Here is a 16,258-nt window from a genome sequence, read left to right on the forward strand (position 1 = left end):
GTATCAGAGGTGTCAGTTTTTCTTCAGAAACCACCAAACGATGATTGTGTGAACCAGAACGCCAAACTAACCAGTGACAGTGGACACAGTCAGGAACTGTGTTCTTTAATCAGCTGATCCCCAAAACACGTGATTGGACTAAGCAGTGTCACATGTGCACTTGCTGTGTGTCAAAGGTACGGCAGTGTCTTTGGCTGTGAACAGAAGCGATTTAAGCTGTGGACCCACCTCGCTGCTCAGAGTGGTGAACTTGCAGAGGGAGATGATCAAATTGTCAAACACGTCATTGAAGCCATAGTGAGCTGCAATCATCGCACATTTCCTGCCAAACACAGACGACTGCACACTTTAACAGCTGACAAACACAAAGTGTTTACACTTCATTCTTTACTTCAACTGAACGCCTGACAAAACTACGCCTGTTTTAAAACGTGCATTTTTTCTCCTACAGTAGTCACACGATTTGTCCGTCCACAGTCAATAACAGTAACTTGTGTGTGGGTGGACCGTGCTTCTCCTGCAGGCTAACCCGTGGATGTGGACATCTAAAGGCCGCTTCCAGCCGGCAGCCTGCACTACAACTCGCAGCGTCTCGTAGCATTTACCACCGAGTGCATCTGAGTGCTGTATACCTGAAGCCAGTGATGGCCTTCTGGATGATGACATCATCGAGGCTCTTGTCAAAGACATAGGAGAGTGCAGCGATAGTAGGGCCCCATGTCATGGTGAACAAGTCATTGTCGTAGCTGCCGGGCGGCAGGTGGAGAAAGACGCCTTCGGACGAGGCGCCGCGGTGCAGTAAGACGCTCCACACATAATTCTCCTTCACTAAACCCGTCTGCTCGTCCGGCATCACAATCTCCTCGTTTCTGCAAAGGAAAGAACATCAGTCTATTCATGAGCCTCGGACAGCTGCCCGCCTTCTTTAATCACATCAATATGGAAACAGCTGGAAGCTCTTTAGATCTGTGTTGATGCAGGTAAGGAAACCCCAGAAGCCTTATTCTGTTCATCCGGATGTGGCGTTTCAGCAGGAGAAACATTAAACGCTACATGCAGATGAACAGAATCAGCCTTTTGCTTTTAAATGAGGTGAATGAAGCAGCGTGATGGGCATTTTTAACAAGATATCCTGAACCAGGATGAGCACAGAGATGAGGCTCAGGTCTGGCTGCTGATAGCAGATGCTAACACATCAGGGGAGTTGTGCTGTGCGCCTTACTTGATAGCATTGTAGATATCCTCCAACATGTCCTGGTCAAAGTCTTTGTTTCCGTTGACTCCCTTTAGATTTTTCTTGAATTGCTGTTTTAAAGTGAAACATCGTGTTAGCAGTTAGCAGCATTGGTTTCACTCTACAAACTATTCAAACATGTGACCAGTAGACTTTTATTTCCACTCACACGTCGGTGAGAGCACCGATGTGTGATCCTTTGGCATCTAGTGCTTTGTTCAGAGCATCACACCAACAGTTAAAAGGCCTTGGTTGGACACGCACTCATGTGTCATTTAATATATTTTAGGTGCATCATTAGGAAAACAGCGATGCCACAGAGAGACGCAGAAACAGGATCCTGCTAAGGATCAGGAACATGCCATCTGAAACGCACAGTGGTCAGTATCAGCGCTGGTCTGGGAGCAGCTGCTGGAAACAGCACGCTGGGTTTCATGGACACAGTACCTACCATCCCACCGCCCTCAGCTGAACCGCACTCGTGTCATGTTATTGTCGGGGAACACGATCTGATGTGCACACAGCCATAGTTTTCCCATTCCAAAAATAACTGGTGCCAACACATGCTGTGATGAATGTTACATACTGCAACAAGCTCCTAAGTAAGCGAAGTGCCAGGCGCCACTTTTATTGGCCCTGTCCAAACTATTGTGTGGACGTCTGTGTGCTGGCTGACCCCGAGCTCGGTGAGTTTGTCCCCAGACTACAGCTGAAAGCGCATAGAAATGATTTTAATACACAACAACAGACGATGAGGTCAGACCAGCTTTTATTAACTATGTGAACATAAGAAGAGAGAAAGCAAGTGTGTGTTCGTCAGTGAGTGCCACACACAGTTTAGGCTTCGACACCGTCAACCAAAGGCAGAGAGCACCGACATCCACCCCCCTCCATGACTGTGTGGAGCCACTGACTACAGCTGTGGGCTCTGAACCAGCAGCTTCACCAGTGCAAACACCAGCTTTGTTAGAGGAATGTCAAACCACCACATGTGTCATGTTTAACAAAAATAAAATGACATGACTGAGACAAAAACGCTGGTCTTTTGTAAATATAATAATAGCAGCGTCCTCCTATTGAGAGTAACATCCTCCCCTCTTAATGCTCTCTGGCTGCTATGGTATCGCGTAAATATTTCTTTCGAAATAAGACGCACAACTACAACACGGGAAAGACCCAGGGAAACAGTTAACAATAAAAACCCTGAAGACCATAAATTTCACACCCGAGCCTCAACTCTCAGGGCCCGGTACCAAACGACTAACGGACCGGTACTGGGCCGTGGACCGGGGGTTTGGGACCGCTGGTCTAAACTCTTTGATGTACTTCTCTTTAATTTGCTGTTTTGCTGAATGGGTTCGTTTGTGTTTATGGGTTTCTCACACATGCATGTCAGAACCAGTGCTGTGGTTTTACTCTCAGCCTCACCAACATCTGACTGCATTCTGCTAGAATACACAGGTCAACAACATTATTATCATTATCATTAGTAGTATTATAATCATATTTACAACATTTATGGCAGGCTTCAGTGACAGTGTTGTGTTATTTTCGTGCTGATGTGGTATCGCGGGAGGGATACTCTGTAACAGCAGCTGTAACAAACGAGCTTTGCAACTAGCTTCAGTTTAAACGTCTCTATTAACTTGTGCACTGAACTTTAAATGAAACAACCTAACCTAACCTAACCCTGACATGTGAAGTACAACAGCTCACCATTTTCATTTAGCTCGGTATATCGTTATTTAAGAGAGAGCTGCAAACTTTACAATAATCAAACATAGTGTGTAGATAATCAGGATGTTGACTTTGTTAAAGAAATGATAATGAAGGTATAAGAAACAGACTCATGCTAATGCATTTGACTTTTCATTTCTTATCACTGAAACAACCTTAATAGTCTTCACAGTGTTTCCATGGACAGTCTCTCTACTCAACATGTTTGTGCTTTAAAACACTGCATAGAAGTAACTCAGCATCAGGACTTTTCTCTGTTAACGAGCTCCCTGCTGACCACCGAGTATTTACTCGATTACTGTGGGAAACAGGGCGGACGTTTTACGCTTCATTCAGCCATTATTACTCATGCACAACAGGCTGGTGAATGAGAACCACAACAACGACTTTAATATCTTTGTTATTAGATTGTGAGCCCAACAAGGGACAATTGTTGAAAATCAGCAGCAGCTATAAACCTGTGTGCGGTACATCAGTGTCATGTCTTGCACTTGAACTGTGTTAAACTGCACTGTCCCTTTTAAATAAATAAATTCAACCATCAATGTTTCCTATGATGTCTGCAGCTGTAAGAGCTTCAGTTCTTCTGAAGGACCCACATATGTGAGGCACATACTGGTGTTGGGCTACAGGACCACTACAGGACCAGTCAAACTTCTTCCACACCAAACTTGTTTATTCACGTCTTTATGGTGCACAGTCAGGTTGGACGTGAAAGGGGCCACACCTGAACTATTCTCAAAAGGTTGGGAGCATGAGATGATCCAAAATATCTCAGCATGCTGACACATGAAGTTCACTGAACCTAAGGAGCTGAGCCTGAACATCAGCCCCACACCCTGAGCCACTAGCCCTGGTCAGATAGTTCTGTTCTCCTGCCTGCTGCTAGGACTCGTCCACTGGGTAAGAAGACGGTGAATGCTGATTCCTCCAGAGAGCGCGTGCACTGCTCCTGAGTCCAGAGGTGGCATACTGATTCATGGGATACTGATGTGCACATCACTGCAGCTGATGCTGTGCCTCACACTTGGAGTGCAGCAGTACATGAAGTTTGTCAGTGTGTAGTAACTGATCCTGCAGAAAGCCGTCTGCACACTACACGCCTCAGGTGTGATTCTACCTGGCCTACCTCTCTGATAATAATAGCATTAACAGCTCACTGTGGACTATTTAGTAGTGAGGAAATTTCCCGACTGCAGTTTGCAGCTGTTTGCAGCTGCACAGGTGGTATCCTATCAATATGACCCAGCAGCTAGAGGCTCGACTTCATGCACCTGTGGCCATGAAGTGATTGGGACACCTGGATTTTGACAATATAATGTAAACAGATGCATAGCTGTAATCATTCAGGTTAGGTAATTATCATTAGTAGACCATATGAATATATCTTCCCATCACATTGGTAGTTCATCCCAGTGTTACCATTGTTGCTTGGTTACATTTTGGCAGTTGAGTCTGGTTTGATGAGGTTCAAACTACCATCCCTGTGACACTCCAACACAACCATCATGTTAGATTCAAGCTTCTTACTGAGCTCTTTGTTTTTATGTCCTGTTCGACGCTCCTGTTGCAGCGGTGTTGTCCGGTGACATTTGCCATGTTTGGGCTTGCACAATAATAAATCTCAAACGCTTCTTATACGTGTTATCTTATTTCAAAGCTCCGTTCTTGGTGCTACGGAGGCATATCCTTTCAGACCAGTGTTGGGGGAATGACTGCTGTCCATTTACACAAACTGGCACGACTAGTTCATGCTTCACAACCGCACACAGGTGTGTGATCACTTACCTCTACGGTCATGGGGATGTTCTGCTTGCGGACATTGTGGTTATGCTGGTCAGTGTTCAACATGATGACAGCGTAGGCCAGGGCGAAGCCAGCATCGTTGCTCATGAAAGGAAAGCCGTTGACTTTCTACAAACACAGAGCATGGACCAGATATCACACAACAAACAGAGGCTGCTGTGCCTCTATGGCACACTACAACTACTCCCCGTGTTCTGACCTCCAGATTCACCTCTCAGCTGATACCACACTGACCCCACACAGTGGAAAACCCATTTACAGTGTCACTGCCTAGAATGAATCATCTTCTCTTTCAAAGCCTACTCCTGTGTGCGGCTGGCCTAAAAAAAAAAAAAAAAAAGGGACATTACTAGGAATAGTTTCCAGGTCACATGGCTCCTCCTGCTATTTTGAGGCGTCACATGTTTCCCCTGTGGAGTTTGTCCTTTGCCTGTCACACTCTATACGTGACTCTGTCTTGACACTTATGTCATCCCACTGCTATAATCTAAACAATCTGCAGGGTTGACCACAATACTGAGGGCCGCCTCTTACAAGTGGAGTTACCTTGTGATGAACACGCTTGGTTGTGACCAGACTGTGAAACATGTGAGTTTGTTTCCAGGTATGTTGGAACGAGTAAAAGCATTAAATTATAAATGCACTGCACTATTAGGGTCTATTAGGGGACACTAGATAATTACATAATCCAAGTCTTCCCAGTGGTAACATTATTAGCCAAAGAACAATAGAATAAAAGAGTATATGCACATTTATCAGTCTTTTGTTTGATGCCACTGGCGAGCTGTTCGGCTGCATGCCTGCGTTTGCCCTGTGACAGCTGGCACAGGCTCCCTAGGCTGCCTCCTCTTTCTGCAGCACCGTGCTGCCACTTAACAGCTCAGTTCTTGGAAGACCATTGTAGGAACTCCCTCCATAGCTGCTTTCAGACACATGCACCGTCCTTCCAGTGACTGAAGCACACTGTTCAGACAAGCTGTGATGGACACATCAAACTACACAGCATCCATCTGTCCATTTTCTGCCACTTATAGTGGGTCAGATATCAGGCGGAGCAGCCTAAGCAGAGACATCCTGAGGCAAGATGTGCCCAAAACACTCAAACTGGGGGCATCCCAGTCAGATGAGTGACTCTACACTGGCGCTTTCAGAACAACCAAGGGAGAGCCGAGACATGACAGAGGAGGATGATACCTATGAAGCGCCTTGAGGCGACTTTTGTTGTGATTATATATATATATATAACTAAAATTGAATTGAATTGAATTGAGATCTCACTCTTTCAGTCAGTCTCCACTGTGGCCATATGTGAGGGCAGGAACATACACTGACCACAGAATCAACAGCTTCGTTTTCAGGCTTTTCACCGTAACAGTGTAGTGTCCACATCACTGCAGACACGGCGTCAACCTCTGATCAACAATCTGTCACTGTTCCATTTCACTTGTCCTAACTGACTGCAACTACCTGCAGTTTACTGCCGTATCAGGCCAAGACAACCACATCAGCTGTGAACAGCAGAGATGTGATACTAAGGCCAGAGCCCCTCCACGACTTGGCTGTGCCGAGAGATCGTATCCATCAATGCTATGAACAGAACCGATGACAAAGAGCAGCACAGGCCAACTTTCACCAGGAGCAATGACTCCAATGGTAATGCACACCAAGCTCTTAGGGAGTGCCTGCAGCAAAGGGCCAGTCATACCAGAGACACTGTCCCAGTCTTCCATGCAAAACTAAGACAGCCCTACAAGATCCAGAGAACCTCAGGGCGAACCCCGTCCACCCAGGGGTGAGGTCCAGCGGACCACCCAGGCGACATGACGTCTCCAGCCTCATTGTTAAAGCTTTTTTATTTGTGGGACCTGAAGTGGTGCATCGGTGCAAATGACGCTCAGTACCTGCTTCCCTGACCTGGAGGAAAGCAACCCCCTCGTCCACTGGGAAAAGTCCCAGTATACAGACGCCAAACTGGGGGAAACCAGTATACCAGGCTCTGTATCCTAGGCTCAGGCTCCTTCTCCACACAAGCGCTGACCTTCAGATCACCACCCAATCCACAAACCCCTGAACCCCTATTGGCCCTAAAGTGAGAGGTTGATAGGAATCTAAACCTCAGTGGGATCATCACATTATTACTGTTGTGCCTGATCCTGCTACAGCAGTCAGCTGATGCTCATTCTCAGGTCTGTTTCATCTCTGATCACGCTCTTATTATGACCTTTGCAGGTGTCCAGACTTCTTTTAGCTTTAGTATTCAAACTAAGAGTGAAATGACTTAGTCTCTGACTCAAGCGCAGCCTAGACCACGTGTGGCCCGATATCCTGCTGTGTCCTGCAGTAATGATGAATTGTAGGACGTGTCCCTTACATGCCAGTTGTCTGTGAACGTTTCCAGGAGTCTCTGAATGACAGGAGCCTCTCCAGGTAATCTGAAGGCCTCCAGGTAGAGCCGCAGGGCCTCGTCAATACGAAGCCCCTGGAAGGTAAATGTGCTGGAAAAGAAACCAGTCAGATTATTGTTTGCTCACACGGTGCATTACTGGTTATTGTTCCTGAACACACACGGCTCTGCCTGTGAAGAGCACACGTTGAAATGAAAGGATGCTAAGCCTACTTCACAAAGCTGTCCAGGAGTTCCGGGTTCTTCCGATCGCTGACGTACTCGCCAATCATTTTCTTGTCCAGTCGGGGGTTTTCTCTCAGCCACTGGGCCACCTGGTTGTTGTCTATGGGGCTGCTGAGTAGGCCTTTCTCCTGGAGGAACTGGATGCCTTTCTTGGGCTTCTGGTTAAACTGCTCCGTGCCTGTGATCAGCAGCTTGACACACAGCAAGAAACGCTGCAGATGTTATTCTTTACGTTACTCTCATTAAATGAATTCCACATACCTTTTTCTTTGTTCTAATTTCCATTAGCTCGTGTGAATCAGGTAAACAGGACAAGAAACGCTGAGGCTTTTTCAGACTTCTCTTCTCAGCTGGAGAAAAGAATTTCTGTTAGTCTCAGCTGAACAGTTTCCACGCAGCGCTTAGACAAACTTTAAAGAAGACGGAGGCCTCACAAAGGTCGCCGTCTCCCTGATCCTGTCTGCCCAGCCTCATCTTCTCGGCCATTAGATGTCCACTGGTTGGAGGATACACTGGTGCTTTTTCAGGCTGCGAGGGACTCAAACCATTGGTACTGCCAAGTCTACTAACATCTGTAAACAGAAGGGAAATGTTTTTACTGAAGCCGTCCGTGTCCAACGTTATTCAATCACATGACAAAGGTGAAAAAGACAGTAAAATGACACCCAAGCTGCATCTATGCGGTGTGAAGTTATCTGTGCTTATACCAGCTGCAGAGTCTGTTTCAGCTTTGGCTGCACCCTCTCCGTCTGCCAGCGCAGTCTCTGCTTGGTCTTGCTGAGCTATGCTGCTTAGCACCCTGGCCTGGCAGTGAGCTTCGATGCTGTCGATCACTGTGAGCAGCGCCTCCAGTGACAGGAGGTGGGTGGTGTACAGCTGCCCCGACACGGGAAACGCATTCTATCGCCACAGAAGAAAAAACACTTTCACATAATACTCACATCATAATCTACAGAATATTAGCCTGCAAACGGTCTATTGTCCAGGTACATAATACTACCTGTGAATACAGTGTTATAATTATCGTTCCTACGACTGGACATGTTTGGCTCTGTTCTGACTGATCTTTTGTTTCTGTCTGCTTCGCTTGGATCAGCTTCGTCTGAGGTCATTTTGAAGTTGATGGACTATTTGACCACATGTGTACCACTGTGCAGCATCCTCTCTTCTTTTAAATGCCTGCAAGCTGAGGAGCCTGGCCGGAGGACTCCTCCTCCTGTTGGGAGACAGCTCTCTGCAGTCCTGACTCACACAAAACATGGTTCTCATGTGAATAACATGAGTTTATGTGATTAGTGCATGTTGTTTTTATTTACATTTTACACAGCCCAAGTTTTCGAGACTGTGTTTATACATTGATTCAACATCACTGTTGCACGGCAACCAAAACAGCTGACATGTGCAGTGGACGATGGGGAACAGGACGGTGGTGCAGTGAAACGGCTGGTTTGGAGATCAATGCAAATCTGCTTTCTGTTATCACCTGTATGTTGTTCCTATCACCTAAAACACTAATATTTTACAAGTGGTGACCAGTGTGTAAACAGAGCCAAACGTCCTCTGCAGAAAACACTCAGGAGTAGAAGAAATGGAGGACGCTCTAAACCTCTTCTAACAGAAAACTGGTTTCCATTATTTTGCCATTGAAATACATGGAAACAGAACAACTGCAGCAGTCTGCTCTCAGTACAAAAAGGTAATCAGGGCCTGTTCATCACTAGCAAGCCTTTCAGGGCGAGTTACCTTAGACAGCAGCTTGGTGAGGTCTTCAAAGAGGTTGGAGCAGTAAAAGTCACAGTCATAGTTAATGTAGAGCTCAGTGACAAAACTGGGGATCCTCCATAACTGGACCAGTGCCTCCAGAGCCACCTCCTTCATCTCGTAGGGCATCTTAATGTTCTCTGAAGTGATGATGTCTATGAGCTTCTTCAGGTACATCTGAGCAAACAGAGACATGGCCATCAGGTCCTCAGGGACTAACGCTATGAAAGCTGAATGACAGGAGTGTGGATCAATGAGAACAGCTACCTCCAGCTGAAACTTCAGGTGCACTCTCATGCTTTCAAAGAGCAAGAAGCAAACCCGTATGGATGAAGCATACAGGTTCATACGGTCCACACTCAGCAGCTGGAACACAGATGAGGTACTTCATCAGCAAGGCCTCATAACTACACCAGCGTACTGCCCTGCAGAGGACTCAGGCCTCGACAAAGAGAACCAATCAGTCCATCTGAGGTCAGATAAATCAGTCGAGAAGGTTAAGAGTAGATCTCTGGGTTTATAACCTAAAAACACTCCGGTCATGTCTGTCATTAGCAGTGAAACACAAATATATGGTGCTACACTTTTAGCCATCTCAGTAAGGAACCTGGACCAGATGCTTTAGTTCAATAAAAAGCCAATAATCGCTAAAAAGACTCCGATCAGCACAGAGTTACCAAAATAAGACCGCGGCTTTGACGAGGACTGCTCCTCACTGTCAGCAATGACATCATCTACATTTAATTTACCTGGAACAGGTGTCGACAGAGCTCGTCTTTGACCAGCACTAACAAGGACTGGTAGTTAGGGATGTGTGCTGATTCCAGGGCTACAGTCAGCAGCTGCAGCCCCATGTGCATCATAGCATCAGTGTTGTGGCGGTCATGAGGGTTGGTCAGTGAAATCAGGAAACGAAACAGCTCTCTGAGACACGGCAGGCCATACGGGATGAGGGATGCTCCTACAGACAAGAGGCAAAAGGACAAGAGGTTAGAGAGAACCGCTCTACAGCTGTCTTTATACATCACAGAAACGTGGAACTCTCAGATCATCTTCTGCCCTTCTTGCTAAATTCAGCTGGATCCTACCATCTCTTTGCGTGGACTGTGTGAAGCGGACGCCTCTGGGGTTGACGTAATCCATATCATGGACAGAGGCACTGTCTGACTGCTCTGTAATGGAGTCTTTGTCCTCCAGAACCTCAGGGATGGACTCCACTGAGGCTGACGGGGCTGGTTCAGCCTGCTGGCCCTCAAACTAGACAGAAAGAGGCGCAGCACAAGAGATTAGAGAAGGACAGGGAGAAGCGAGGAAATACAATGTCTCTCACGGAGCCGAAAATGTAAACAAGAGCCATTAGAAACATGTTCACCTGTGCATCTGTAGAGCCAGACTCAGTCCCTGTGAGTGCAATGGCTGCACCAGCGGTTGATGCAGAGCTGCACTGATCCAGGTCAGAAAGGTCTTCCCTGGAAGTAGTTTTTGAGCAGGTGTCCAGGCCGCTGTCAGTGGCTGTTGGGCTGCAGATAGATGAGGCAGAGCTGTCTGAGACAGGAAGGCTGGGATTGGACAAGCCCTCCTCCATGAACGGGACACCACCTGAGAACACAGGATCCAGTCATACAGCGCTCCACCAAAGACCTGAAAGCCAAGCTCTGCTTACAGACGGCTGTGAGTCCATTATTACGACAGCGCGTCCTACCCGAGAGGTTGTTGTTGAGCGTGCTGGGCTGGCTTGGTTCCATCTGACCGGAGGAACTACGGACCATGTGCCGAGGCGGCCGCGGAGAACGTTTCTGTTTCTTCCATTTAGATGACTCGCTCATGCCACCGGCACGCATCTTCAGCTGGAGGAAACACAGTGGTTCAGTGAGTCAGCTGGTCCATCATCACTGAGCAATGACAATGTTTCACTTCTCTTTATATCCAGATCATTTACACACTCGTAATACACAAGAGGCACCGGGACTCGTGTGGCATGTCTTCAGCCGGCGCTGTGTACCTGGAGTGGAGTGCTTTGAAACCAGATTTATATATGCTTGTATATATGCTCGTTATTGTATTAGTGACTCTTTATGACATGGCGTGCTGCGGGGAGAAGGTCATTCTAACGTCTCAGGTTTATCTGAGCACTTGACGACGTCTCGTTGGTAAACTGTCTCCATACTCTCGCACGTTACTCTCGCTTAGCTAGTGCAGCTTTGTTGTGTTGGCGTCTACTTGCCACATAGTTTGCACAGCACGGTTTTCTGCTGTTTTCATGCTACAGTTTAGAAACGAGCTCCTTGACTTGTCTGGCTGATTCTCCTGTGGCGCACTATTACAAACCATCATCTAAAGCAATGAAAATGATTGCACTGAACAGAATATGAAACGATCCCTGTATGCAGATCGCATAGCCCTGCCCCACTATGAGAAAGAGTCAAAAAAGAACAGGAAGAGACTTCTGCTGGAAGAATATTCCCTAAGGTTTTCATCCTCTAACTATTTATTTATTTAACACTTGGGATAGTTGGAAGTCTGTTTTAAATAAAGAAAAACACACATACAAAAAAAAAGCTATCTGCTAACAGCTGGGACACATATTGGCAAATGAAATCCAACAGCTGTGTAGCCCAAATGAATTCAATCATTTAAAGTGTGATAATCCAGATGTGAGTATTACACAGTCATACACTGCTATGTGTCACACAATGACCAGCAGGATCTGCAGGCCTGCTTCCTGTTTGTGTCATGTCATGCCTCCATCTTGCCAAGGTCACAGGTAAAGGAAAAGAGGTTAAGGTAGCGAGGGTAAGTCAAAGGTTATTGGGAGAGAATCTATATACTGCCCTAGCCTAAATACTGAGAGTAATCTTCCTTACCTGCACACGTTTGTTTTTCCACAAGATATTGTAAGCCTCAGAAGAGAAGGGGAGCAGGCAAGGCCCGTGATTAGTGATGGATAACATTATCAGCAGATAAGTGGGACCAACACATAACACAACTGAGCATACACATCTATGCACGATGGGAGGAGTGCAAACAGGGCTCCGGATCAGAGTGCACAGTCACTGTAGGCTGTAACCAAGAGCAGCCAGCACAGATGTGTCAGTGGACAGGCAGACCATGCAAGAAGCAACAAGCACTAAAACTCTGGGAACACCCCAATCTGCATCGAATACACATATGTGACGTGACACGTAACCAGCAGCTCAAAGGACAAACAAGGGTCATTGTTGTGTTGTGGTGTACAGTGCTGTACCAGTCAGTGCTTCAGAGGCAGGGACATCCACAGAAAGTCCAGACTGAACCACAACAGGCTTTCATAGAGGTGAGCACAGCTGACTGGATGAAGCCGTTTACTTTAACCTGCATCTGACTTATGTTTGCAGGGATTGAATTTACCTGTAAGCTCAAAGCGTCTTCATATTTAGTCATGTGATAGATCTTCTAATTACACTAAATATGTAAAAGATTTACACATTTAAAGCTGTAAAGTGATTTTGCCCATAAAGCCGGTGCAATGTAAGAATGAGCTTCAGATAAAAACTGCCATTAGAAGCTGCAGGAGCAGTCAGCAGCAGGCGAACAGAGCACCACAGTCACGGCTTGAACACCTCTCAGGGGCTCAAGGAGAAAACTCACCTAATTATTTTTGCATATACAGTACAAAGGACTCACAAATGTCATCTCTAACAGTGCAATAAAAGAGCAGCATCTGATAGATAAAGCCAGAGTGTAGCTGTTAACTCTTCTTGTTATCACTTAGTGCAACTACAACATGTAATTGCAGTCTACACCACAGCACCACTGTGCTGCTCACTGGTGGATACTGCAGAAATGTTGAGATGCTGATGTTTGATTCAACTACATCCTTAAAACCACCGATGTTTAACGCTCATGCGCTCATGCACTCCCACCAAGAAGCCATGCTAACCCTGCCAGTTAAGTACCCTGTCTACCCCACTCTGACTTGTGTTTCTATGCTGCTCTGCACAAATAACATCCTCAGAGTCCAGTATGACAGGTAGGGTCTGTGGGAAGGAGAACAGGGACACATCCAAGTACAGGAAACTTGAAAAGAAAACTAATAGTTACAAATAATAAAGTGGATCCAAGCACAGGGGGAGGACACAGACCCAGACGGAAGATTAACAAAGAATAAGAGAAAGCACGATGACAGCAAGCAGCACACATTCACAATCTCAGCCATGTTACCTTCTTCATGTTAGCACCAACATAACTCTTGGCCTCCTCTTTGAACTGGGGGAGTCTGTAAAGAGACATGAACATGTTACAACATCCCATCTACAGTCCAGGACATAAATCACCAACCTCGCCCACGCTGTGCATCTTAGATGATGGAAGCAAACACACCAACAGTCAAAAGACTGGACACACATTCTCATTTAATGGGTTTTCTTTATTTTCATGACAATTTCTATTGTAATCTACGGAGCTCATCTAATCCAGGTTTAAGGTCCCGTCCCAGACGGCTTGATGTCCACTCACGTTTTGGGTCATTTGATATCGATAAATCACGTGATAGGGTGGGGCAAGGTCTCCCAATGGGTTCATCCAAAACCTTGGCTGATACTGACCCACACCTGTTTTCACATCTTGGCTCATGTGATTGGGCAGATGATCAATGGCTCTCTTAAAGAACAGCTTCAATCTCTCCACCAGTTCCTCTTAGAACTGAAGAAGCTTCTCAGATGAAACCTCGTCAAGAAACTCAAAGAAGTCCAGTCACTGTTCCTCCTAAGCTCTTTCGATTATCATGACCTGGCTGACCGAGGCCCTACACAGACATGATACCCTGAGCTCTGACTACCTTCCCTCTTTGTTATCATCCAATTACACGTCTCCAGTCCAAATGCCACTCCAGTATCTTTGCTGTTTCACTGAGAGGGTTCAGGCTTGCACAGGACAGACGCATCCCACGCTTGATAGCGTTGTGTGCTTGAAGTAGGCCTCTAGTGTTGCTCGCCATCAGGGTCCTGTTGATGTTGTGGTGTTCTAGGAATTCCAGGATCTACGAGGCATTTGTAGACTTTCTTGTACTGACGTATTCATGTACTGAGCCATGTGCCTGTGCATTATGTACTCTGCCACTGAGAGCACACCTTGGATGGCTGAGTGGAGAACAGCTGGTTTATTCTCATGACTTCCTTCTCTGGTGTACCTGTTCAGGCAGTAAGCCGAGGCCATGCTTTGCTTGGCAGTTTCTAAGGCCTAAGGCATGCAAGGTAAGGTATTCTTCATCACACCTTTCTCCAGCTCTAACAGTTCCCCAGCTTCCCTCCACACCGCCTTGATCTTGGACCAATCTTGGAGGGTGAGGATGATGACATCTCCCCCCTGATGTCCTGGCTCCTCTTCGCCGTAGCATTTATATGGTACATTGTTAATCTCTAGTTGTGTTAGCAGTTGCTTCTTCCGAATATTGGAATGCTGACCTACTGGTTGTTTCGCCGTCAGTCTGGATGTTGGCTGTCGAATAAGGCTGCCACGATTACGTCGACTATCAAAATCATCGATGACTAATTAACAGCTCATTACAGCAAATGTAATGTGTCTGCATGACAGAGCCAAAGAAAAACAAATTAAAGTTGTTTTTAAATCAAATTGGACTGGTAGTCTTTGAAAAGTGTCCAGTGACTGATTTGTTGAAGTCACAGCAGTAATTCTGTGCCATTCCTTTATTAGCGTGTAAACCAAAAGTTCACGCCTCCCTGTTTATTTAGGCAGAGGCTTTAAATAACTGCTGTATACTGGCCCAGAGGTGGTAACTGGCTCCTGCACGGACACTGCTTTAAAGTTATTTAGTGCATCCTTTAGCCCTGAACCAAAAGCCAAAACACTAACAACGACTTTGATTAAAACTCTACAAAAGTACAATAATAAATAATAAAAAAACCCAAAAGAAAAAACATATAGCACTAAACACAGAGCCTGTCATAAGCTGCTTAAGAGGAAATATTACTGTAAGAGTGTCAGCACATTCAGTGAAGCCACAAACGTAAGGCATCACACAGAGTATGTTAGTGTGTGTCACCAGGTTTCTGTGAAGCTAAAGCTTCGCTAGAAAATGATGAGATTAGAGCTCATCAACATCCAAGCACGCACGCACACACTGTGCGAGCCAGCAGCCTTCTCCTGACATTAGCTCAGCGTTAATAGAGTGTTGTTCTGTAAGCACGATTATTGGATGATCTGTGGGTCCAACAGATTAACATGCTTAATACGTTCAGCAGCCAATCTAAGACTGAGCTGCTGCTCATTACTCTCTGATGGAGGTGGGTGAGGGTGGAGGGCATCCCAGACTCACATCTCTATTATCTGGGGTCTGTGGACAAGCGGGGGGCTGGGGCTGAACACGAAGGAAATGAGCTGCGAGTCGTATGTGTGTCTGTGTGTGCGAGAGTGCAGGATGAGAACAATAGAGTAAAAGTCCAGACTCCTTCATTGCACCTGCTCGTGTGCTGAAATGTCTGTTAGTGAGATTTATGCTAACACAGTCAAGTCTTGTAAGAGGACTTGATAACAAGAATCCAGGCAGCAAATAACAACTGGACTGCTCGGAGGAACTGGCAGCAAACGGCAACAACCTCGGCAAAAACTAATTCTGGACTTCACTGAAAGGACGATAAGCTAGTGCTTTGTGATAAACCCCATGTCAAATAGTCTTAGTTAAGAATGCACAACATCAGGGAGGAGGTGAAGCAAATCACACCTTTAATTTAAGCTCTGTTTGTTATCCAGCTGCAGTCGGTTTCACTCACATCAGCAGACATGCTTTTGCTGATTGCTTCTATGTGGCGTTGCTGGCAATGCTAACTCAGTGCGTGATGTGTGTGTGCTTAATATTTATGGGGGCTGGAACATTGCTGCTGAATCAGAGAGCAGCTTTATCTATATGCAGATCATACAGCATGCAGCTCAAGTGGCTCATCCCTTTGTCTGTGACCACATGTGCCTGGCACTCCTGAACACATGGTGTGGACGATGGTGCTGTGAGTGAGTGAGAGGGCGGTTTGATTAGACCAGACCTTCCCAAAGTGGGGGGGTGGAGAGCCAATGCAGGGGGGGAGCGGAATGAAAATGGG

At 46.2% G+C, this 16,258-nt stretch overlaps 1 protein-coding gene across 4 annotated transcripts in view; it reads right to left on the reverse strand.

Annotated features, from left to right (window-relative positions):
• gbf1 (golgi brefeldin A resistant guanine nucleotide exchange factor 1) overlaps nt 1-16,258 on the reverse strand; it is an 88,216-nt gene that overhangs the window by 14,634 nt on the left and 57,324 nt on the right. For 2 of the 4 annotated variants that reach the window (XM_086258178.1, XM_086258177.1), the window contains exons 8-24: nt 13,368-13,422; nt 12,032-12,067; nt 10,870-11,014; nt 10,540-10,766; nt 10,256-10,424; nt 9,917-10,128; nt 9,435-9,533; nt 9,150-9,344; nt 8,114-8,306; nt 7,841-7,978; nt 7,668-7,756; nt 7,395-7,597; nt 7,149-7,272; nt 4,760-4,885; nt 1,223-1,305; nt 633-869; nt 229-322 (exon numbers count right to left, since the gene is read on the reverse strand). In XM_086258178.1, the coding sequence (XP_086114304.1) occupies nt 229-322; nt 633-869; nt 1,223-1,305; nt 4,760-4,885; nt 7,149-7,272; nt 7,395-7,597; nt 7,668-7,756; nt 7,841-7,978; nt 8,114-8,306; nt 9,150-9,344; nt 9,435-9,533; nt 9,917-10,128; nt 10,256-10,424; nt 10,540-10,766; nt 10,870-11,014; nt 12,032-12,067; nt 13,368-13,422 (2,425 nt within the window). The remainder of the gene's footprint in view (nt 1-228; nt 323-632; nt 870-1,222; nt 1,306-4,759; nt 4,886-7,148; nt 7,273-7,394; nt 7,598-7,667; nt 7,757-7,840; nt 7,979-8,113; nt 8,307-9,149; nt 9,345-9,434; nt 9,534-9,916; nt 10,129-10,255; nt 10,425-10,539; nt 10,767-10,869; nt 11,015-12,031; nt 12,068-13,367; nt 13,423-16,258) is intronic. The other 2 variants (XM_086258180.1, XM_086258179.1) reach the window with 1 other exon arrangement.

The sequence above is a fragment of the Aulonocara sp. 'chitande type north' Nkhata Bay genome, linkage group LG13 (genome assembly GCF_057382095.1).
Source record: "Aulonocara sp. 'chitande type north' Nkhata Bay isolate Kocher_YH1m ecotype deep benthic linkage group LG13, A_spYH_male_GT1.1, whole genome shotgun sequence".
Lineage (NCBI taxonomy): Eukaryota > Metazoa > Chordata > Actinopteri > Cichliformes > Cichlidae > Aulonocara > Aulonocara sp. 'chitande type north' Nkhata Bay.